Source organism: Notolabrus celidotus, chromosome 10 (assembly GCF_009762535.1).
Source record: "Notolabrus celidotus isolate fNotCel1 chromosome 10, fNotCel1.pri, whole genome shotgun sequence".
Taxonomy (NCBI): domain Eukaryota; kingdom Metazoa; phylum Chordata; class Actinopteri; order Labriformes; family Labridae; genus Notolabrus; species Notolabrus celidotus.
The window spans coordinates 28,941,631-28,961,992 of record NC_048281.1 but is presented as its reverse complement, the minus strand read 5'-3'; the positions used below and the strand labels follow the sequence as shown (position 1 = coordinate 28,961,992).

Genomic DNA, 20,362 nt, shown 5'->3' with positions numbered 1-20,362 from the left:
CAGAGTTCTCCTAAAAGAAGTGGCCCAACACTGACTACACTTAGTCTAATCTCTAGAGCAGCGGTTCCCAAAGTGTGGGTCGGGACCCCTTGAGGGGTCGCAAGACACCAATGGAGGGTCGTGAGATGTCTTACAGATTTTTTTATTTTTCTAAGTAATCTAAATTTGCTTATTTTACCCATTATTGCAAAAATATAAATAAAAATTGTGGTTTCATTTTAAATAAAACACTTTAAATCAGTACATTTCATTAGTTTTCTGCCTTTCTTTGTTGCTAGATGACTCCTAAAGTTAGGGTTAGGGTTAGCTAACAGTTAATTATGTAGGTAAACTAATTTTGAAGTTGAAGTAAATGAAGTATGAAGCAACATTTAACCACTTCAAGGGACAGTAAGGGTCACAAGTCTTTGGTACCTATATTTTTGGAGTCCTGAGCTGAAAAGTTTGGGAACCCCTGCTCTAGAGGCTGGTCCAAGATGTACTATCTGTAGCTATCTGAATTAGGTGTTGTTTATAAAGTAGGTGTAATAATAATAATCATTATTTACATAGCACTTTTCAAAACAGTGTTACAAAGTGATGTATTAATTAGAAAGAAACTAAAAGACAATAAAAAGGAAATGTGAGGAAGACAGTGACTAAAAGTTTAAGGAAAGACAGTAACAGCAAAAATGATCGCCAACAAACAAAAGGAATTAAAAAAATGTTGGAGAAATAAAAACAACAAATGATAAAATATCTAAATAATCAAAAGATCAGAAATTTAAAATTTAAAAATATAACATGATATAATCCTGCCAAACATATGTGTAAGCATGTCAAGGGACATTATAGTTCCATGGTTGTGGCTGGTTAAAGTACTTTTACTTGTTTTTAAAGCTCTTAACAGCCTTGCTCCTCTATACATCACTGATCTCCTGTCATTTTATGTTCCAACTCGATCACTGAGGTCCTTGAATGCTTCCCTTTTATATGTTCCTCCTGTGACTCACACAAAGAGAGAGAGCTTTCTGTTATTACGCCCCTAAGCTATGGAACTCTCTGCCTCTGGACATTGAAACAGAGAGCTCTCTGGGTGTTTTTAAAAGTAAACTTAAGACTAACCTTTTTAATCTAGCTTTTAATTTGGAGTCATTTATTTTTAGCCCTGGACTGCATTATTATTTTATTATCTGAATCATTGCTTTAACATTTATTTATCTTATTTAATTATTTATTTATTGTACTCATCTGATTTTGTTAACGCTACCTCATTTTTAACTTTCCTGTCCACTATTAATGATTTCATTAATTTCACTGTGTTAATTTTCCTTTCATTTTTAAGTATTTCATTTATAATCATGCCTTTTATAATTTTACCATTGCTGTTGTTTTCTGTCTCTCTGTTATTCTGTGAAGCACTTTGGGCTGCATGTTTTTATGTATGAAAGGTGCTATATAAATAAAGTTGAGTTGAGTTTCTCCCTCTGTGCTTAGCTAGTCCATTTCCAATTTTTGGGCAGGAGGTACAGAGGTTAGATGCATCATTATCTACAGGAAGCCAGAGAAAAAGATGATGTACAGAAATCTCGGAATATTCCTTTAAATAAGCTTCAGACATTTTGGGGGCAGTGAGACTGCAGAGCAGAACAAGCAAATGACAGGGAGCTGATCTTAAAAGCTTTATCAAACTAAGTGGACAAGTATGACAAATCAAATCAACAATTTCAGCACACACACACACACACACAGACACACACACACACACACACACACACACTGACAAACAAACAGGAACACAAACATAGACGCTTACATCAGAGTTGAACCTCAGCTGGCAGACGTTACATGAGATGACCTGTTTCTTCTTAGGTACCAACGTGACACCAAAGGTATGGTTGATGACGGCCTTCTGCACCGGGTCCATCTGCAGGACACACATACACACACACACAGAGAGGTCAAAGGTCACCGAACCGCTGAGGTCTGACTGAACGGTGATGACAGAGTGACGCTGAGGAAGTGACAGGTCTCTTTATCGCAGTCAGTCTGTACCGCCTGCAGCTACAACATCCTGTCACTGGAACTGTCCCTCACACACCCACACACATATAAACACACACAAACACACACACTCACCGTGTTGAAGTTTGGGAAAAGTCCGACTGGCGTTGACGTCTCAACGGGAAATGACAGGAACGGTTTCATCATCACTGAAGGACCGGTGGCGCCAATCAGCCCTGGCAACGCCCCGCCTACTGTACCACACCCACTTCCTGGAGACAGAGAGACAGACACAAAGAATGATTGATTTCCAATGGGTGATGACACTTTTATAGAGTCGAGCACTCTGAAGTCCCTTGGGGAACTTCTGCGGGGGGTTGTCAGTCTGTTCTTTATCAAAACAGAAAGTTTAGTCCTTTTAAAATGTCTCAAAACCAAAGACTATAAAAACATGGACACAGTCTCAGTGATGTCACCCATCAGGTTTGTGAAGAGGGGTTCTAAAGCCCAATGATGGTGGTGGCCATACTGGAAATGCTGACTCAGCTTGACTTTGGGCAGGCTTAGAGATAAAGAGGTGGAGCTGATGCAGGCTATTAGCCTCCAGGCAAAAATCTTAAGTGCACAAACCACGCCCCTAATTATGCAAATATCAAAGGCCAAACTCTTAGCCTTAAAATCTAAGTTGTTGGGTTATGAAAGGATTCCTCTTGCACAGTAGGTATGAATAAAGAAATCATATACATATTTAATTTTGCTATAGGAAAAATTGCATTTTGGTCGGGCTGTTAATGAGAATTCCTGGGTTTTGGAGCCTTAACTGCACACTTAAGGAACTGCAATGTTTTTGCATTGGTTTAACTTTTCAACCATGGAGGTTTGCAATTGCTCAACACAAGAAGAGCAGTACCTGGAAACACAAGGATGTTGCTTTTTGGGAACTTTGTGAAGCTCATGTTGAAAATGTAGTCCAACAAAAGAAGACAATTCAACACCCTTACTCAGTGCCGCTAAAGCTGGCATGGTGTTCACCAGATGAGACAAGGAAGTGGTTTTAAGACCCTCTTGACATATGGGTGGACTCCATTTAACCCTCCTGTTATGTTCGTTTTTCTAGAACAGCAATAATGTTCCTGGGTCAATTTCACCTGGGGAATATTCAATTATCCAAAAGTGTCAGAACCCCAAAAAATCCCCAATTTAAAAAAAAAAATCTAATATTTAACTCCATTACTAACCATTTAAATCAAGATATGGTCCATTGGTGTTCTTTAATTCTCACAGATCATGGTTCAATGAGGATAACTCGCTCGTTTTTCATTAAAAAATAATGTTAAAACTTTTCTAATGTACATTAGAAAGCCCTAAAAATACAATAGTTTTACATGACATAGATTTTTGTTTATTCTATTTTCCATTTTGAATTATTTCATGAAGTGATGTTGATATATGAACACGACACCTCTTCTGTTAGATGCTGCAAAGATTTTTATGCTGAGTTTAGCTGGTTTGGAAGACATGTATTGTTTAAAATAGACTTCAAAAAGGGTCAATTTGACCCGCAACATAACAGGAGGGATAAAAAAAAATCTAACACCTGATGAAAACCACTGCATTTAAGACTTTTGATGATTTAACATTCAGCTGCAAATACTCCATGCTTGACATTAAATGAGCAAGCTTGTCTTCTTGTATTGCTTCTGCACCTCCGTCATGTGCATGCAACCTCCGTCATGAAACTTAAGTCCCCCCCAAAAAAACCTAACTCATTCAGATAATCTCATAGAGAGCCAAAACACTGCCCTGCTTTCAAGGTAGCTTCAGAGGTCCACTTTTCATTTGTGAGCTGTTTGTTGAGAAAGATGCTGGAGCCTTCAGTTGGTATTAAAAACACTTTGCTCAGGGCAAAACTTGTGTTTAAATATAACCTTTCCACAGACTGCACCACTCTGCTCCAGTCCTCCTCTCTGTAGCCTCCTGCTCAGGCTATGAACATTTAGCGTTCAATTTAAGAAGGCAAGTGAAAGTATCTTAAGCTTCCCTGTTAGCTTTAACCTTATCAAAGATATAGCTTACTCACTGGCAGAGGCTGTAATAAAAAGATAGAGTCATTTTATGTCTTCCAGTCATTTTATATTGATTTATGTCTTATCTTGACCTACAGACCTGAGCAGCTGATCTACTTAGCAGTAATAACATGAAGAACATATGGAGCTCCAGCTGCTGCAGGCAAGAGAAGTAATAATACAGACATAGAAGAAAGAGGAAAAGATTCCTAAGCAGCTCAGATAATGAGTCCATGTGTCCACTCGCCAAAGGGACACTCGGGTTGTTTTGTACATCTGAACTCTTTTTCATCTTTACATTTCATTTTTATTTTACTCAAACGCACAAACGATATCCCTAAAAAGCACACAAAGTAAAAATGTCTTTTCCAGTCAATAAGCAAGAAAAACATCATAACCCTTTAAAGTCACAAGGAGTCATATCAACACTTTATTTTCGTGTGATCCTCGTGTGCGAGGGCCATTTCAGGAAAAATCGTGATGCCTTGGAAGTCAGACTCCAAATTTAAACCTCCTTGCAGCTGTGTTTGTTCCCAGTTACGCATGAGAAGGTGTTACATATACATACGCAGCAGCATACACAAATACAAAGAGTAGTCCTGCTGGAGAATAAGAGTTATTCTTCTTCTTTCTGTGTACCTTTATAGTCACAGCTTGCAGAAGCCCTGCAGTGAATTCTTTCGTAACAACAGAGTGTGGGTGAAAACACTGAGAGCAACTGAATCAGCTCTGACAGAGAAGGAGGAGGAAGAGGAGGAGAAGAACATTTAGTCTTCTTGGTTTAGTCCATCTGTCCAACTTAATTTAGGCAAACCCATTTGATTGCATTTTAAATACTCCATAAACTTGTCTTGCCAATTTGAAATGCTTTGTAGGTCATTCCATCTCATTCTGTATGTTTCATAACCCATTTAACTTAAAGCTAATTTTAACTCTTTGCACAGTCAACCTAACTTGAGGTGTGTGATTAGTCGGCTAAATGTCGTCAACAGAACTACTGGTAGGTTAAACAAACTATTATCATTTTTAAGGTAGGCCCAAATATGTTGTGTCTAAGCTGCAGCACAGCCCCCCTCCACTAGTCGAGGCTGTAGCTCCGGTTAATGCTACAATGCTCTACTACCTGGGTGGGATGGCATTTTGTAGCATGATGCACTTTGTTGTCAGTATTTTCATCTAGAAATGGAGATAAAGTTGTATGAAGGCTGTCTGGTTAAACTCGCATATAACTGCACTAATGGAGCAATGTGTAACCAGCAGAGGCATGTGGACGTTAACCTGCGAGTAGTACCGAAGGCTGGTGGTGCTAGCTCTGCTATTGCTAGCCACACTCAGCCCAACAATGTGGCATCATTTACACACAGACTTGGTGATCCTCTGTTTAGCCATGTTGAATAAACTCAGTTTTATTTTCCTCATTCAGACTAGTTGGTTAGTCATTTTCCCTTTAAATGAACAAATATCCATCCTTCAATTATCTTGACTGTTTATCCCGTTAGGGGTCACGGGGGCTGGAGCCTATCCCAGCTGACTTCGGGTGGAAGGCAGGGTACACCCTGGACAGGTCACCAGCCTATCACAGGGCAAACATGGAGAGACAGACAAGCAATCACACACACACTCACACCTACGGGCAATTTAGATTGACCAATTAACCTGGAGAGCATGTTTTTGGACTGTGGGAGGAAGCCGGTGTACCCGGACATGAACATGCAAACTCCACACAGAAAGGAACCTGACCGACCGCTTGGGGACTCGAACCAGGAACCTTCTTGCTGTGACGCAACAGTGCTACCTACTGCACCACCGTGCAGCCTTGAACAAATATCATAATTCATAATTACATGTTCTGCATTTTCTTTTAGCCTTATCAGACAAGATGAGGATGTGTGGGATGGTTTTGAGTACTGTATCTGAATGAACTGCATTGTGAGATATGGCTTAATCTTTTCTGCAGCATATCCAATCAAGGCTGTGTGTACATCATTAAGTTGATATTGCATTGTAAACAATTTTTAAACCCATTATGATTGGTCCAACAAATCAGCCCATAATTCATTCTTAATACACCCAATTAGCCACTGAAATACTGTCCTTATTAACTACTTCCCATTGTAACTGAATCAGAATGAACAACATCTCACTGGAATCAGTTCCTTATGGCATATTTACAATGAAGATGATCTTAGAATAAATATGACCACCCAAAACCTGTTCTGAACACCTTGTGACTCATTCCAACATATTCTGTCTCCATTATCATCCATTCAAGTTGATCTCTATTGAACTGTAGCCCATTGTAATCATTCAAATCACACAAACCCAAATACAATCCACTTAAAGAGTGAAGAGTCTTACAAGGCCAAGTCTACATGACATGCAACTGATAACATCAACCACCATACAGTATATCCCCAGGTGTATAACTCAGATTAGCTTGTATAATTATTTGTCCATGGGTCCAACAGCCATTTTTTTTGCATGTTTACGAATCAAATCCATCAGTAACTGCTTGTTCATGAGTTTGATTAACACACATAATTTGATGGATTCTCCATTGGCCCATGCTTTACTCCTTTCCAAAGAGTTTCAATGAAAATGTGGTTTAGGGAACCCTGCTGACATACATACTCTGAAAACAGAACCTCCTTATCAACATCTATTGTTGAGCACTCACCAATTGTAAGTCATTCTGCATCAACGCTTTCTATTTCAAATCAAATATTGTATCACTGATGTTAATCAACTGTAAAGTCTAATTTTAGTTCATCATACCCATTGTAACCTTTTTAAAGTACCTTATAACTCAGTATTGCTCAATCTAGATGACAAATACAGTAATCACCTCTAATCACTCCATTTGGAATACCACAATTGTTATTAAATTCAATATAACCCATTTTAAAATACCTTATAAGCCCTTTCAACCCTGTCTTAATTACTCATAACCCACCATAAACCACCCTGAAGGCCTTATGACCAATATCTAACACCTTCTTAATGCAATGTAAGCCACTGTAATATATCTAATCCAGCTCTATCCTTTGCAGATGAGGATTTCTAAGAAAGTTGTACGTGATGATCTGAATAAACTCATCCAATGAGGTTCATTTGTTCCAAGGCCAGACAAGACAAAGCAAGGCCAGGAATTTCCGGCTCTGTGTGTGCATTCAGGCTGACAGTGAGATAGCCGTGGATTGGCTGTGTGCCGTGATGATTCTCATAGAGTTTATCCTCATATAACAGAGCTGTGAGTCAGTATCTGTATTTATCACTAACAGAATGACACAACAACACAGTGCTGTAATCAAAGACATGCAGACAGACACACAACAAGCCCGTATCACTGTCTGGATCGGCCGCTAATAGCTGGGAGATTGTGTATTATAATAAATACAGATTAGCATCTATTTTTAAAGAAGGTATAGCGTGTCAACCAGTTGGACCTGCCAAAATAAAAGCTTTGCCTTCAATTATTCATCCCATCTTTTCTGAAGAAGATGTAATACTAGTCAACTTAATCTGAACTCTTCCAGAAATGAGAAAACAAAAAGGTAAAGGTATTTCCACTGCATTTCCTGTAGTATTGCCAAGAGGAGTTCATTGTTTGTGCTCTGGTCTGGCTTTGATATCCTTTGGGCAATTTTGGGTTACATTATTTTACCTTGTTGTAATGTCAACCTAGTTCAATCCTGCATTTTAGATGGAGGAGCCCAAGCAACTGATTGAAATACCACTATATGTACATTAAAGATAATTTGAAATACCTGCAAAAAACAAAGAATCTTGTTGAAGGTTTAAGCTTTATAAAGAACTTCTTTAAATTTCACCTTGACTTTAGGCTCCAAATATTAAGCAACATTTCTAGCACCTCAAGGCCCATTAAACCAAAGGAAAAACCATTTAAATGAAAGTTAATAGCATCTGACCTCAAATAAAACAAACAAAAGAACCAATGAATCACTAAACCCATCTCAAGAACATTCAAGGACTTCAGCAATGGAGATCCCTTTGGTGCCCTGAAAACATTCTCAGACACCACCAAGCACCAAATTATTCTTAACGCCCATATTGACCTTTTTTCACTCTTTTTACAACTTGAATAAACCTGTCTGTGTTAAATGATTGATTATGATACCAAGGAAGCATTTCAAGGAGAAAAAGACAGAATCTAGAGGAGGATTACTCATACAACACAAGAGCTAAATGAACTTGATCAAAGACTAATAAAATATTCACATTAACACCTAAAGCATCCAGGAGAACCACTGTAGTACTGGAGTTTTTATTGAGAACTCCTTGAATTTTACCTTTACCTTGGGCTCTCTTTTCCAACATGGGAAAGGTGTAAGAGGAAAGGGTTTCTGGCACTATTGGCTGAGCACTTTGGTTGAACCACAGTGACCCCTTTACGACCTATTCAAGCAATGTTCAAACCACCAACCACCATTAAAAGCAATGGATGTACAAACAAACTGCAGAGCCAATGGATGATTGAAACCACCATCTGCAATCATTTAGTACCTCAGAAACTTTCTCACTCAGACACTTTAAAGCACCATACTGTCCACGTCCACTTACCAATCGTAAAACGTTGTTTCACTCATTTCCAACTTTTAATACATCCGTCTGCGTTAAGTGATGGATTCTGGCACCATGGGTTTCCTTCCAATGTCACCAAGAACAGCTGAAACCCCCTCAAAGACATTTTGAACTGTCTTCAGAGTCCTTGTATTCAGCTTAAGAATGATTGTGAACTACCTAAAAGACCATAACAATGCATGAATCAATAGAGTCTGCTGGATGACTGTGCAGTTCACCTCAAGGATTCGTAGACAATCCTGATGGTCCGCCTTGAAAAATGTTTACAGCATGTTGCAAGTATCCGTGTCTCTTGAGTCATCTCACCAATGTCTGACTGCGTTCTTACTAGCGTAAGTACCTCTTCCCAATAATAAACTGTAGAACAAGCAAACCCTTCAACTCTCCTCAGGACCAGTAAATCTAACTTCAGGACCAATTAAACTTTCTCAAGGAGCCCTGGAATCTTCACGATGGCAACTTAAGCCATCTAAAGGACCCCCTGAGTGTCCAAAGGGACTGTAGGAATATCTCCAAGATGCCTTTGGCCTTTAGAAACCCTATCTCACAACTGTCTGACCTCCTTTTTAATGTCAGTGTTTCAGTGTCAATCAACCCGACACCCAAACATCCAGAGAGTTTGAAGCGTGCATGCTGATATTTCTTTGTGCACTTGTTTACTCACTTTTAGGGTGTGAATGTGCCACATATTGGAAACAGAGTTCTATTAAGTCTGTAGTTGGACATGGTTTCCTGTATGATAGGTATGGATTGGAGATATCTTTAAGTACGTGTCTGTGTGACGAATAGTGTGGTGACAGGGTCATCTTGATCCTGTCCTTCTGTCCTCTAATATCTGGTTACAACTCACATGTGCACACACACACACACATACACAGTAACCCTTCTGTCTTACAGTTAGTTGCTGTTCTAAGAAGGTGCTATAAATACTGAAACACATCTGCTACTGCATTCAGATGGAAATGGTCCGTAAGCCAGAATGAAAAGCAGCCAATAACTAAATAACGAACCAGACAGTTTTATTTCAGGCCGCTGATGATTGGTCAGAGGATCTGAGAAACCTAGCGCCCCCTGTAAACAAACTAACACTCTCAGTTTTAAGTTTCTCCACAAGTTTCTTTAAATAACGATTTTCCATCTGCAGTCTACAAATCTCGAGTCTGAAATAAATCATGAAAGAGCTGAGTGATTCTCACACTGATCAGTTAATCTGGTCTGATACTGGATCTGGGATTAACCAGTCGAGATTAACCTTGGCAGTAAATCAAGTAGCCACTTGAATTTGAACGGTGCATTTAATGACCATCTGATACTGGGAGTGACCACTTCAGAGATGGACCTAGGCTTGTCCAGTTTAGTCTGAAACCAGGAGCTGTTTCATATTTGTCTGATACAAGAACTGAATCTGACTGATAAACACTCACTCAGCAGTTCAGACAAGCCTAACACTGGAGGGGGAAGTGAATATTTCTGACCAGTCTGATAATAGATATGATTCAGTTGGCTGAGTGATAACTCGCAGAGATAGTTGATGGACCACTGTAACTGGCAGGCCAACGATACTGCTCAAGCCAGCCTGGCCGCAGTGTCTGTCATTCACTTATTATCGTGTCTGCCACTGTGGCAGACCAATGAACATTTCTACCAGCCACTTGCTGTGTTAACTCCAATGAATGCTTATAAATTGTACAGTAAACCTGGAGTCCCTTGCACCGGAGAATACAAATATTGAATGAATCAGCTTGCATATAGCCAGGACTGTACTTACAGTATGAATCTGTGTTTTTAATTGAAAGAAGAAAAGTTCCTTGGTCTCAAAAAGTGGCAGGTAAACCAAAGATAAACCGTCACATTCAAAATGTAGCCTTTACACTGCAGAAACTCAAATCTTAGTGAGAGTAATCGTATTATTTCTGGTCAAAATATCTCATTAGACTTAACATAAGTCACATTCCCTTGATAAGGCCAATTTAAAGTGTTTTTCAAAGATGTTACAAGCAGACAATCAGGTCTGAATTGCTGAATGAGTAAAAATATCTGCACATGCAGTAAGTAGGGGAGAACGGGGTTGGTTGTCACACGGGTTGGTTGGCACACTTGTTATATCTCGCCACCAGAAGGCGCTGTCTCTCAAATTGAGGTATGGACATTTCCAGAATTAGGATCAGAGCTCACCTACAGAGTCTTACAAAGTGTGAGGGGAAAGCTATAGTTTAGATTTGTATTAGCTAGCTAAGTAGTTGTTAGATGGTTGTTAGCCTTGATATTAGCAAAAAATCCCAGTTGGGGTTGGTCGTCACATTCTCTTTGGGGTTGGTTGTCACATGTAACAACCAACCCCTATGTTGGCAAAATCATGCATGGTGAAATTAGTTGGAGTGTGCAAACCCTACATTACCCATCACTGTAACTCAGACAGTGACTGCATGTAGCCTAGTAAAAAGTGTGACAACCAACCCGTTCTCCCCTACTTATTAAAGCTGCTGTGAGGAACTTTTAGCTTGTATCGATTCTGGCGCCCCCTTGTGGACAAAGTGATATTTCTTATCTCTTGTCCTGTACATGCAAAATAATTGTCTTCAGATAATAACCTCATCCGGTTGTCTTTTAACATTTAGACTTATCTTACAATGTGATTATTTGCAATGAAAACAGCCAAAAAAAGGGTGTTTCTAAAGCGAGATGTCAATCATTTGTTCTGACACCTAGCCCCTCAGAGCAGTTTTAGACATTAAAATGACAACAGAGAAGGTGCCAGTGTTGTTGTGGATGGTCTTGTTTGCTTTTGAGGGTCATAAAGAGGCATCAGTATCAGTTTCAGTCTGTTTCTCAGCCAGTTAAAAACTACTCATAGTGCCTTTAATTTTCTTAAAATAAGATTTTTTTTTTTTCTTCCTTTTTTCCTTATTTTGTCCTATGATCATCACAACATATCTTATTACAACTGTTTCCAGTAACATTCAAGCCCAAAGAAATCTGTGACATTCACCCAGGTAAAAATCATACGTCAGAGAATAACATTAACCCTTTCATTATGTTGTCTAATTCTCTTTGTGGTTGTTTTATCAACATATTATTACTAAGCAAAGGTCAAAGCGATCTAAAATCTTGATAACATAGCCTTTTTTACATTAACTTTACTTCTGTGTGAGTCATTACATACAGATTTTGAACAGCACTGGTGGGTGCTGACATGAGGACAAAACCTCCCATGACCCCATGTTACTTCATGACATCATCAAACAGTGTCCTTTCTCATTGTTTGAATAACAGACCCCTAGTGGCAGACTTTGCATCCTGAGAGGCGAAGTCATTATAAAACCAAACTATTTCACAGGGTTATATGATCAAAGTTTCCTCCTGCAGAGTTTGCTGACATCAGCAGCTGCTGAGATCAGATGGTCTATAAATCATCTATTCAAACCTATAGCTAAACCCTCGATAATTCTTCGCCTCCAGTTTCCTGCTGGTCAGTCCAGTGCGATCTGAAGCAGTGAGATTTACGATTCTGGCTGCAGTCAGGGTTATCTCTGGCATTCACACCTCACACACACACACATTTACACACACATACGTGGTCGGTTCTACTTGGAAGCTCATATGATAAAGACGTAAGAAGGAAAATCTCACACAGTGCTGTGCTGTAGCGTCAGCTGCAGACTGAACCCCCCCCTGAAACTGATCTGACCTGCAGAGCTCTGTGTCATCTGTTACAAACCACAACTGGCAACTAAAGAGAGCAGCTTATGTTTAATCACTCACCCAATTTAGTTTATTAATCCAAATGGAGCAGATTAAGTTTATATTAGCAGGAACTGGCATTAAGAGCATCTGTGGTGTTTACAACATGCTGAAAATATGTTTTGCAGTGACTGAAGGTGTGGATGGCGCACTGATCAAGCAGTTTTTGAAGAACTCCCCCTGACATTTAAAGCTCCTGAGAGAAGTTTTCAAACACACTGAAATTTAGAGTGATGCCTCTTTATGACCTACAAAAGCAAATGAGACCATCTGCTGCAATACTGACCATCTCTGTATTTGAAGTGTCAACACCTGTAACCCCACGAAGGGGTCGGTGTCAGCCAGACTACTGACAGCACCCTGAAGAAACAGCCTTTTTATATTTTTCAAATTAAATATTATCATTTCTTTTTTACATTTACATTATTAGTTACATTTGACTGTTAAATAAGGGCTTTTTTTACACATGTACAGTATTAAATCATTAAGTCCTGTGTGTCTATATGTGTCTGGTGTGTATAAATGTGGGATGATGGGAACCATTGTTGTGTGGCTGGGTGGGTGTTTGTTTATTATGTATGTTTTTATGTATGTATTCTCATACAAACCATGACAACAAATTTACTTACTAAGGACAAATAAAGATCTATCTTATCACTTTGTCCACAGGCGCCAAAACAGAATGATCATCATAGTATCATCAAACAAAAGTGCATCGAATTATAATCGCAGTTGTTCATGCCATAAAACTTAATTATGGAGTTACAAATCCTTAAAAATCCTTCTTTGCTACCTTGATAAACCCCCCAAAATCTGTGCAATATATGCAGATAAATGTCTATTATGCCAGACACTGAGCAAACTAAAGGAAACAATTAGCTACAAAAATGTAAAAAAGGAAAATGCAAAAGCATTTCATTCTTCAGAACTCACAAATAGATAAAACAAAGACATCAGCTGCATATAGTGTAAACACCCACAAACAGACACAAACAAGCACTGCCAGCTAGGTTTAATTAAAATAAAACTAGCACATAGCAACCAGCTGGCCAATAACGACTCATGTTTCCACTGCATCACACACTTCTTCATGTGTCTCTGTGTAAGAGAGGCTCGGTAACACTTTCCACAACACTCTAAATATGTCCAACATATATCAAAGTGCCTCAGTGATAGTGGAGTATTTCTGAATAGTGGATATACTTTGACATCCTGCAGAGTGCATTAAGTGAGTCCATCATCATCAGGACTTATTTGTTGTACAGACAAACAGGCTACAGATGTAAGACTTCTGCAATTATTTTGCCCTAAGATCAACTTTGGTTAACTTTGTTTTAGCAAGCTGAGCTGACAGCTGACCTTTGAAGGAACAACGAGCCGTAAAGACCAAAACAGTGGAAGATATTGTAGCTTATTAGCTCCATTGAACCATCCAGTTTTATCCAACCCTATCTGCCTCAGAATTAAATGATGCACAAAAGAGGAGAGGTTCACAGGAAGTTATGTAACGGAACTCCTTGCTATGAAAGCATCTTTGATTAGATTGGTTCACTTATTGACCTGTTAGCCAATGAGCTTCTTACTGACAGTTATCTGAAAATGATGAAGCCTGCTGATTCAGAGCTTCAACTAAGGCTTAAGAAAAATAAGTAATGTGGTGAAGACACTTCATTACAAGGGAATCCCTGCACTAAAAGTCTTAATGTGGGGAAAGCACAGATGAATATGCCACAGAAAGCTGCAGTAAGGTACTTTTATGCTGCAGAAATGCTGGTATAAGGACAAAGGTGACTCTGCCTTGCTGAAAATACACCTACAAAAATGGTTTGTCCCAATAGCTACCTTATATGGCAAAAACCACTTTATATTATTATTATTTATTGAACATATCTTTAATATTTACCATTGAGACACATTCTAAAGTAGCTGGAAGATGTTTATTAGTACATGTATGTTGTTTTCTAAGTGTGTAAATGGTTCTAAATGTGCTACATTTTGTAAATGGCATTTACTTGCTTTATTTTCATGCATTAAATCATTGGATTATTATTACTTTTGCATAGACATCTGCAAGCAAGTAAGACCTTTACAATAACTGATGGTTTTTCCAGAGTTTAAGAGAACATTGAGCAGATCATGTGTTAAAACCTTTATGTAGTGCAGGACAGTTTTAACTGGAAGCATCAGGAAGTAGTAGGAGTATCATTAACATGTTGGATTCTGAAGCATTTTTTAAATACAAAGCTTTACTAGCTGTAATGAAATCAATGTGCATTAACGTGAAAATCAAAGTTAGTATAATTGACTGTGCTATGCCAGCCCATTAGAACATTTATTATCATTTTGAAATATTAATTTGGGATATATAGCTTATTTAATATGTCCACTGCAACTGGGTTTTTTTTCTAGTCCTTTTTAAGGTGCCAGTTTTGTTTTGTTGCATGTACAGTGGTACCATCACACCACTCAACTGAAGCAAATGCAGGTTTTACTGTTTGGTCAATTGTAAAGTATTTTCTTGATTGTGAGTATTATTCTGATTCTATCTTAAATTTAATGAACTTTTCCTCAGATTCAAAAAACATGGCCAATATCATTGTATTTGTTCTGCTGACCACAAAAAAAACCCACAAAATAAAAGTGCCAAAAAGATATTCAAAATTTTAAGCAAATGGTACATTAAATTTACAGACAGAAACATTTTTAAAGAGAGCGTTGCAAAGTAGAGGTAAGATTGGCAGGATAACTAATGCAATATGATATGATACGATCAATGCAACACGATACAATTCAATAAAATTCGATAACATACAATATGATACAATAGGATTCGATTCGATTTGATACAGTATAAAAAGATGCTTTGAACAATATATTAACCCGGATAACAACACCATTATGATCCAGGGATTTTGCGATATTTCAAAAGAAGGAAGACAATCAATGCATGTCAATATCTGATTAGCTTAAGATTACAAAATGCTCTCTAGGTAAAGTGCAGGATCAGTGTCCTCAGTGTTACCACAAGGAGTCACAATGATGTTATGCAGTGAGTCAAATAAATCTGTTCAGAGTGCCGAATCATTTTGATTTAATATCAATATTTGAAGTAAGGGATATGAAAATTGGATCCCATGATTCAGGACTGCTATACTGCTACTATGTGTTCCACAGTGTCATAGTCTATTTAGTGCAGTGATGGAATATGAATGTTTCTTACATGCAGTAAATCCAGTTTAAATTCAAAACAAACACACAGAGGTTTGGTGATTAAAAGCAAACTGTGTGAGGCTGATTGTATCAGCAGCAGCAGCAGCAGCAGCAGCATAACATCATGCAGACAGCTTCACTGCATCATCATTAACTTCAAGAGAGGAGCAGAGGAACATCTGGCGCTGTTAATCAGACTGTGAAGTGATTTGAGGGAATGGAGTTAAAGTGAAACCAACAGCAGCGGAGATGTTTCTCACACAGGCGGCAGGAAGTGATGTGGGGTGAGGAAGAGGAGGATGGAGATGGAGATGGAGATGAAGATTAAGGTTCCTACCTGAGTCCGATGTCTTTTTTTCTCTATTTGGATCCAGATTAATTTTGTCCTTTTTAAATTCCCCTCTTTGGTTTGTATTTATTCTTCTATGTACTCTGTCGTCTTATGTACTCAGTCTGTATGTGTGACTCTGCTCCTTTCTTTTTACCAACCAAAATGCAAAAGCCAAACACACCCAACACTCACTGTGCCTGTACGTGTGTACGTGTGTGTGTGTGTATGTGTGAGTGTGTGTAAGAGAGAGAGAGCATATCAGGTGACTGGAGCAAGAGTGGCATGTGTCATCGCTATCCGAACCCCCAAACCCTGAGCGTCAGGTGTGTGTGTTTTTGTGTGTGTGTGTGTGAGTGTGTGTTACTGCTTAATCCCCTGCTGCCATTTCCTCCACAGAGAGGAAACCCAATCCCCGGGGACAAGAAGGAGAGAGAGAGAGAGGAGAAGAGAGAGAGAGAGGGGCATACACACTGAAAGAGAGAAAGGCGACCTCACACACTTACAGATAATACTGGAGGATTAAAGCTTAAATTACGCTGCTGCAGTCACTGCTTTGTGTGTATGTGTGTGTATGTGTGTGTGTGAGCAGATCAGACAGCAGTTGTTGTAGGTTCACACAGTCTCCTGTTACACAGAGCGCAGTGTGTGTGCGTGTTTTGAGAGAGCCACACACACACATACACAACTAACTGGTTCACAGTGAATAAAGCACACTGAAAAATGCTCAATTGTTTCTTTGTTTTATTCAGTCTTTCTCAAACTGTTTGTAGAGAAACTTGAAGTTAATATCATAATGGCACAGAGCCTCCAGAGCTGCAACTAGTGTTTATTTCTATCATTCCATCAAAGTCTCTCTCTTTATAATAACAAAAGTGAAAAATAGCTCTCACAATTTTTATTTTAGTTTTTTAAGAACATTTGTAAAGAGCACAAGATTTATAAATGTTGTGTTTTGTCTAAAAACCTTTAAAAAGTATTTCTTTTTTAGGCTGTTAAAACAAAAACAAAAAAAGAGCAGATTAAAACATAAATGAATAAAATATTCTCACTGAAGAAGTTGAAAATACTGAATTTCTCCTTGCACTAGTTGATATAAAGTTTCCATAAATCCCTTATCAACCAACAGGCAAATGCAGCTCTCAGAATAGCATCAGCAATTTGCTGGTTCCTTTTCCTCTGCATGATTTAAACACCGTTAATCTCTTTCTACAGATTCTACATAAAAATGTATAATCTACACACGGGGGTCTTGGTACTCAGAATGGGTAGTGCTCTCTTTGTTGTAATCAGGGCTGGTCCGTGGCATAGGCAGTAGAAACGTACTTTATTATTAATCTCCAGGGGGGAAATTCAATTTTTTCACTTGTGTTGTTTTTCGGTCATGCTACACACACAGTTTTTTGGTATACATCACAGTCTATGGTATACATACATACAATCATGCACACACACACATGCAGTGGACATGCACTTTGGAAGAGATGTCAGAGTGAGGATGCTGCCATCAACCAGCGCACCCCAAGCAGTTGGGGGTTCGGTGCCTTGCTTAAGGGCACCTTGGCAGTGCCCAGGCAAGTGAACCAGCACCTCTCCAGCCACCAGTCCACTTGCCAAACTTTGTCCACACTGGGACTCGAACTGGCGACCCTTGGGTTCAGTATAGGCAAATGCTAGAGGCACCGGCCATCCATAGGGGGCGCCGCTAAATGAGTGAGGAAGAAAATTTGAAGATAATAGGAAAAACAATATTGTTTATTCCATGAATGGGTGAATGCAACGAGTAGTGTGTAAAAGCGCTTTGAGTAGTCAGACAGACTAGAAAAGCGCTTCATAAGTACAAGTCCATTTACAGTTTATCTAATTTAATGTTGGATTAAATTGTGGAGTGATGCCAGTAAACATTTAAAAGCTTGTGATTCACTTTTGGTTTTAAAAATAATGGTAAGCAAAGCAGTTTTGGAAGTCTTTAAGTGTTCATGATTTACCTGTTTTTGTTTTGTTGTTGTTGTTTTCTTTACACTTTGGAAGCTGTTAGCTTAATTAGATAGAAAATGTAGGCTAGGGTTAGACAAGCATTTTGCTTCTGCTTTTTCAGTCATCACTTAACACATTACTGTTGCTTTGTTGAAAGTGTCTGCACTGTGAAAAGTATTGTTAGCCTATATAATAACTGAATACATTCTACTACTATTACATTATGCATTTGGAAATTGTATACTTACTTCCCTGCTAAATATCAGTGTTATTACCACTTTATTAATGTTCTTTTAAAGGTCATTTTTATTTTAAAACAAAGGAAACCTGTAAAACATGAAGCTGGATGTCAGTTGTCTTTCAGTGTATATGTGATGTGATTGTTGGAGTTGGTTATAATACAAGGGGCACCTGCTAAAATCTTGCCTAGGGCACCAAGTCGGTTAGGGCCGGCTCTGGTTGTAATGAATTGAAATGACCAATCACAGTCAGCGTGGAGAGCAAAAGCAGGAGGATGACACAGATATGCTGTAAGTCAGGGGTGTCCAAACTTTTTTCAAAGAGGGCCATATATGATGTTGTCAGAATACCTCAGGGCCAGTGCCTCCTACTGAGACTTTGGAATCCTAAAAGTTATATATGAAATATTATTTAATAACAATCATTTTAAATTTTTTCTCAATAAATAAGTAACTAGGAAGTCCTCAGTTCTCCACAAGCCATGTAAGCATGAGCAACTGTTATCTTCTTCTGGAGGAAAATGTTTTTCATTAGGGTCCGGCAATGTTGGCAAAAAATATTGTGTCATTATTTTCCTATGGCAGGATCATGATCTGGATTTCATCACACTTCTTTTTCATGTTGTTTTTAAGACCTTTCTGACCAGCAGACAACATTTTAAGAACAAAATTATTATTTTCCTGAGTTCTGAACATTTTTAATGCACAAAATTTCGCCTTTTCTCTACAATTTCCCAATTTGTATCTTGTCTTGTGTCCTCTTTTGTGTCTTCTGAACCTTTAGTGTTCATCAAGAACATTTTCACATCATGATAAAAACATTATTTTGAAAACCTGTCAGCTTTAAGAGTTCTTGTGTTTCTTCTTTATTGCAGTCTTGCAGAATTCCCAGTGCTTTGGCTTTTGACAAGTAGTCCATGTGAAGCTTTTTGAGACATTTCTGGATTGACTTGAGTTTTGTTTGTGTGCTTGAAAAAAACTGTGATTAATTTCTTTGCTATAAATAACACAATTTAAGATGGAAGCTTGGGGCCATAAATAAATGGACCTTGGGCCGCAATTGGCCCCCGGGCCGTACTTTGGACATGCCTGCTGTAAGTAATCTGACAACAGTTTGAATTTGTTCATCTCTATGAACAGAGATCTTTCTAGAGGAGCAGCTTAATGCTCAGGATGAAGATGTTCTACTTGAGCAACAAATCTGCTCTAACTGCGCCCCTCATTATGTAGAATTATGCATAACATGTAGTCTTGATATCCTCAAAATGGGTGAGTTATAAAAGAAATCACCCCTAGTACAGTGTGTACAAATAAAGAAATGAGCTGTTCTGTTTTTTGTACAAGGCTGTGACATGTTTAATTCTGCTGTAAAGATGGGCGTATTAACATGGGTGTTAATGGGGATTCCCTGGCTTTTGGAGCCAGCCTCAAGTGGACACTCGGGGCACTGCTGTTTTTTGCACTTCCACATTGGTGTGATTTCTCAGAGCCAGAGGTCGCCACTAGGTTTTAACCATTGAGTTGCCCCTGGACGTCTTTACTAAACTACTCATGGTGCAAACTCTCACTGGCTTCCCACTGCAGCTGAAATGACTGCGGCTGGAGACGAAGCCCCGGAAGAACACACGATATAAATACACCAGTGATCCTGCTGGGAGGAGGAACCGTCTTACCACCTTCATCTGCATCTTAAACATTCCTGATCCACGGAGAGGGAGAGCCGTGGAGCGACATTAACTGAATGTGGTTTTGCTGACGGTAGCATTAGACATCACACTGCATTATTATTATGCAGAGGAACACACACACATTAGCATAACAAGCCTGTGTGTGTGTGTCTAAGTAGGTCACGTTCAGATCCTTCTTCATCCAAAATAAGGCATGCACACACACACACATGAACACATACGCACACACATATATACACACACGCACACGCACACACACACACACACACACACATCAGACCAATCAGGAATATGAAAACAGACAAGAAAGCTCCAGTCCGAGACTCAGCAGGAAAATAGTGTGATCTGACAGAAAGAAAACTGCTTCATCAACTGCAGTAGTAATGTAATTAGTACTAAATTAAGTGTATTATTGTTTCAGACAGAACAAACAACATACTAATGAATGTAATAAGTTTGTCTGCAGGGTAACACTTTAAAAATGCTCATTAAAGCCTGAGAGGTGTATCCTCTGTGGATCATGAACGT

At 38.8% G+C, this 20,362-nt stretch overlaps 1 protein-coding gene across 1 annotated transcript in view; it reads right to left on the bottom strand.

The window, feature by feature from the left end:
- The window catches only part of znf385b (zinc finger protein 385B), a 77,944-nt gene that overhangs the window by 11,394 nt on the left and 46,188 nt on the right, over positions 1-20,362 (bottom strand). Inside the window, exons 5-6 of the mRNA XM_034693341.1 lie at positions 2,119-2,255; positions 1,796-1,906 (exon numbers count right to left, since the gene is read on the bottom strand). Coding sequence (XP_034549232.1) covers positions 1,796-1,906; positions 2,119-2,255 — 248 coding nt within the window. The remainder of the gene's footprint in view (positions 1-1,795; positions 1,907-2,118; positions 2,256-20,362) is intronic.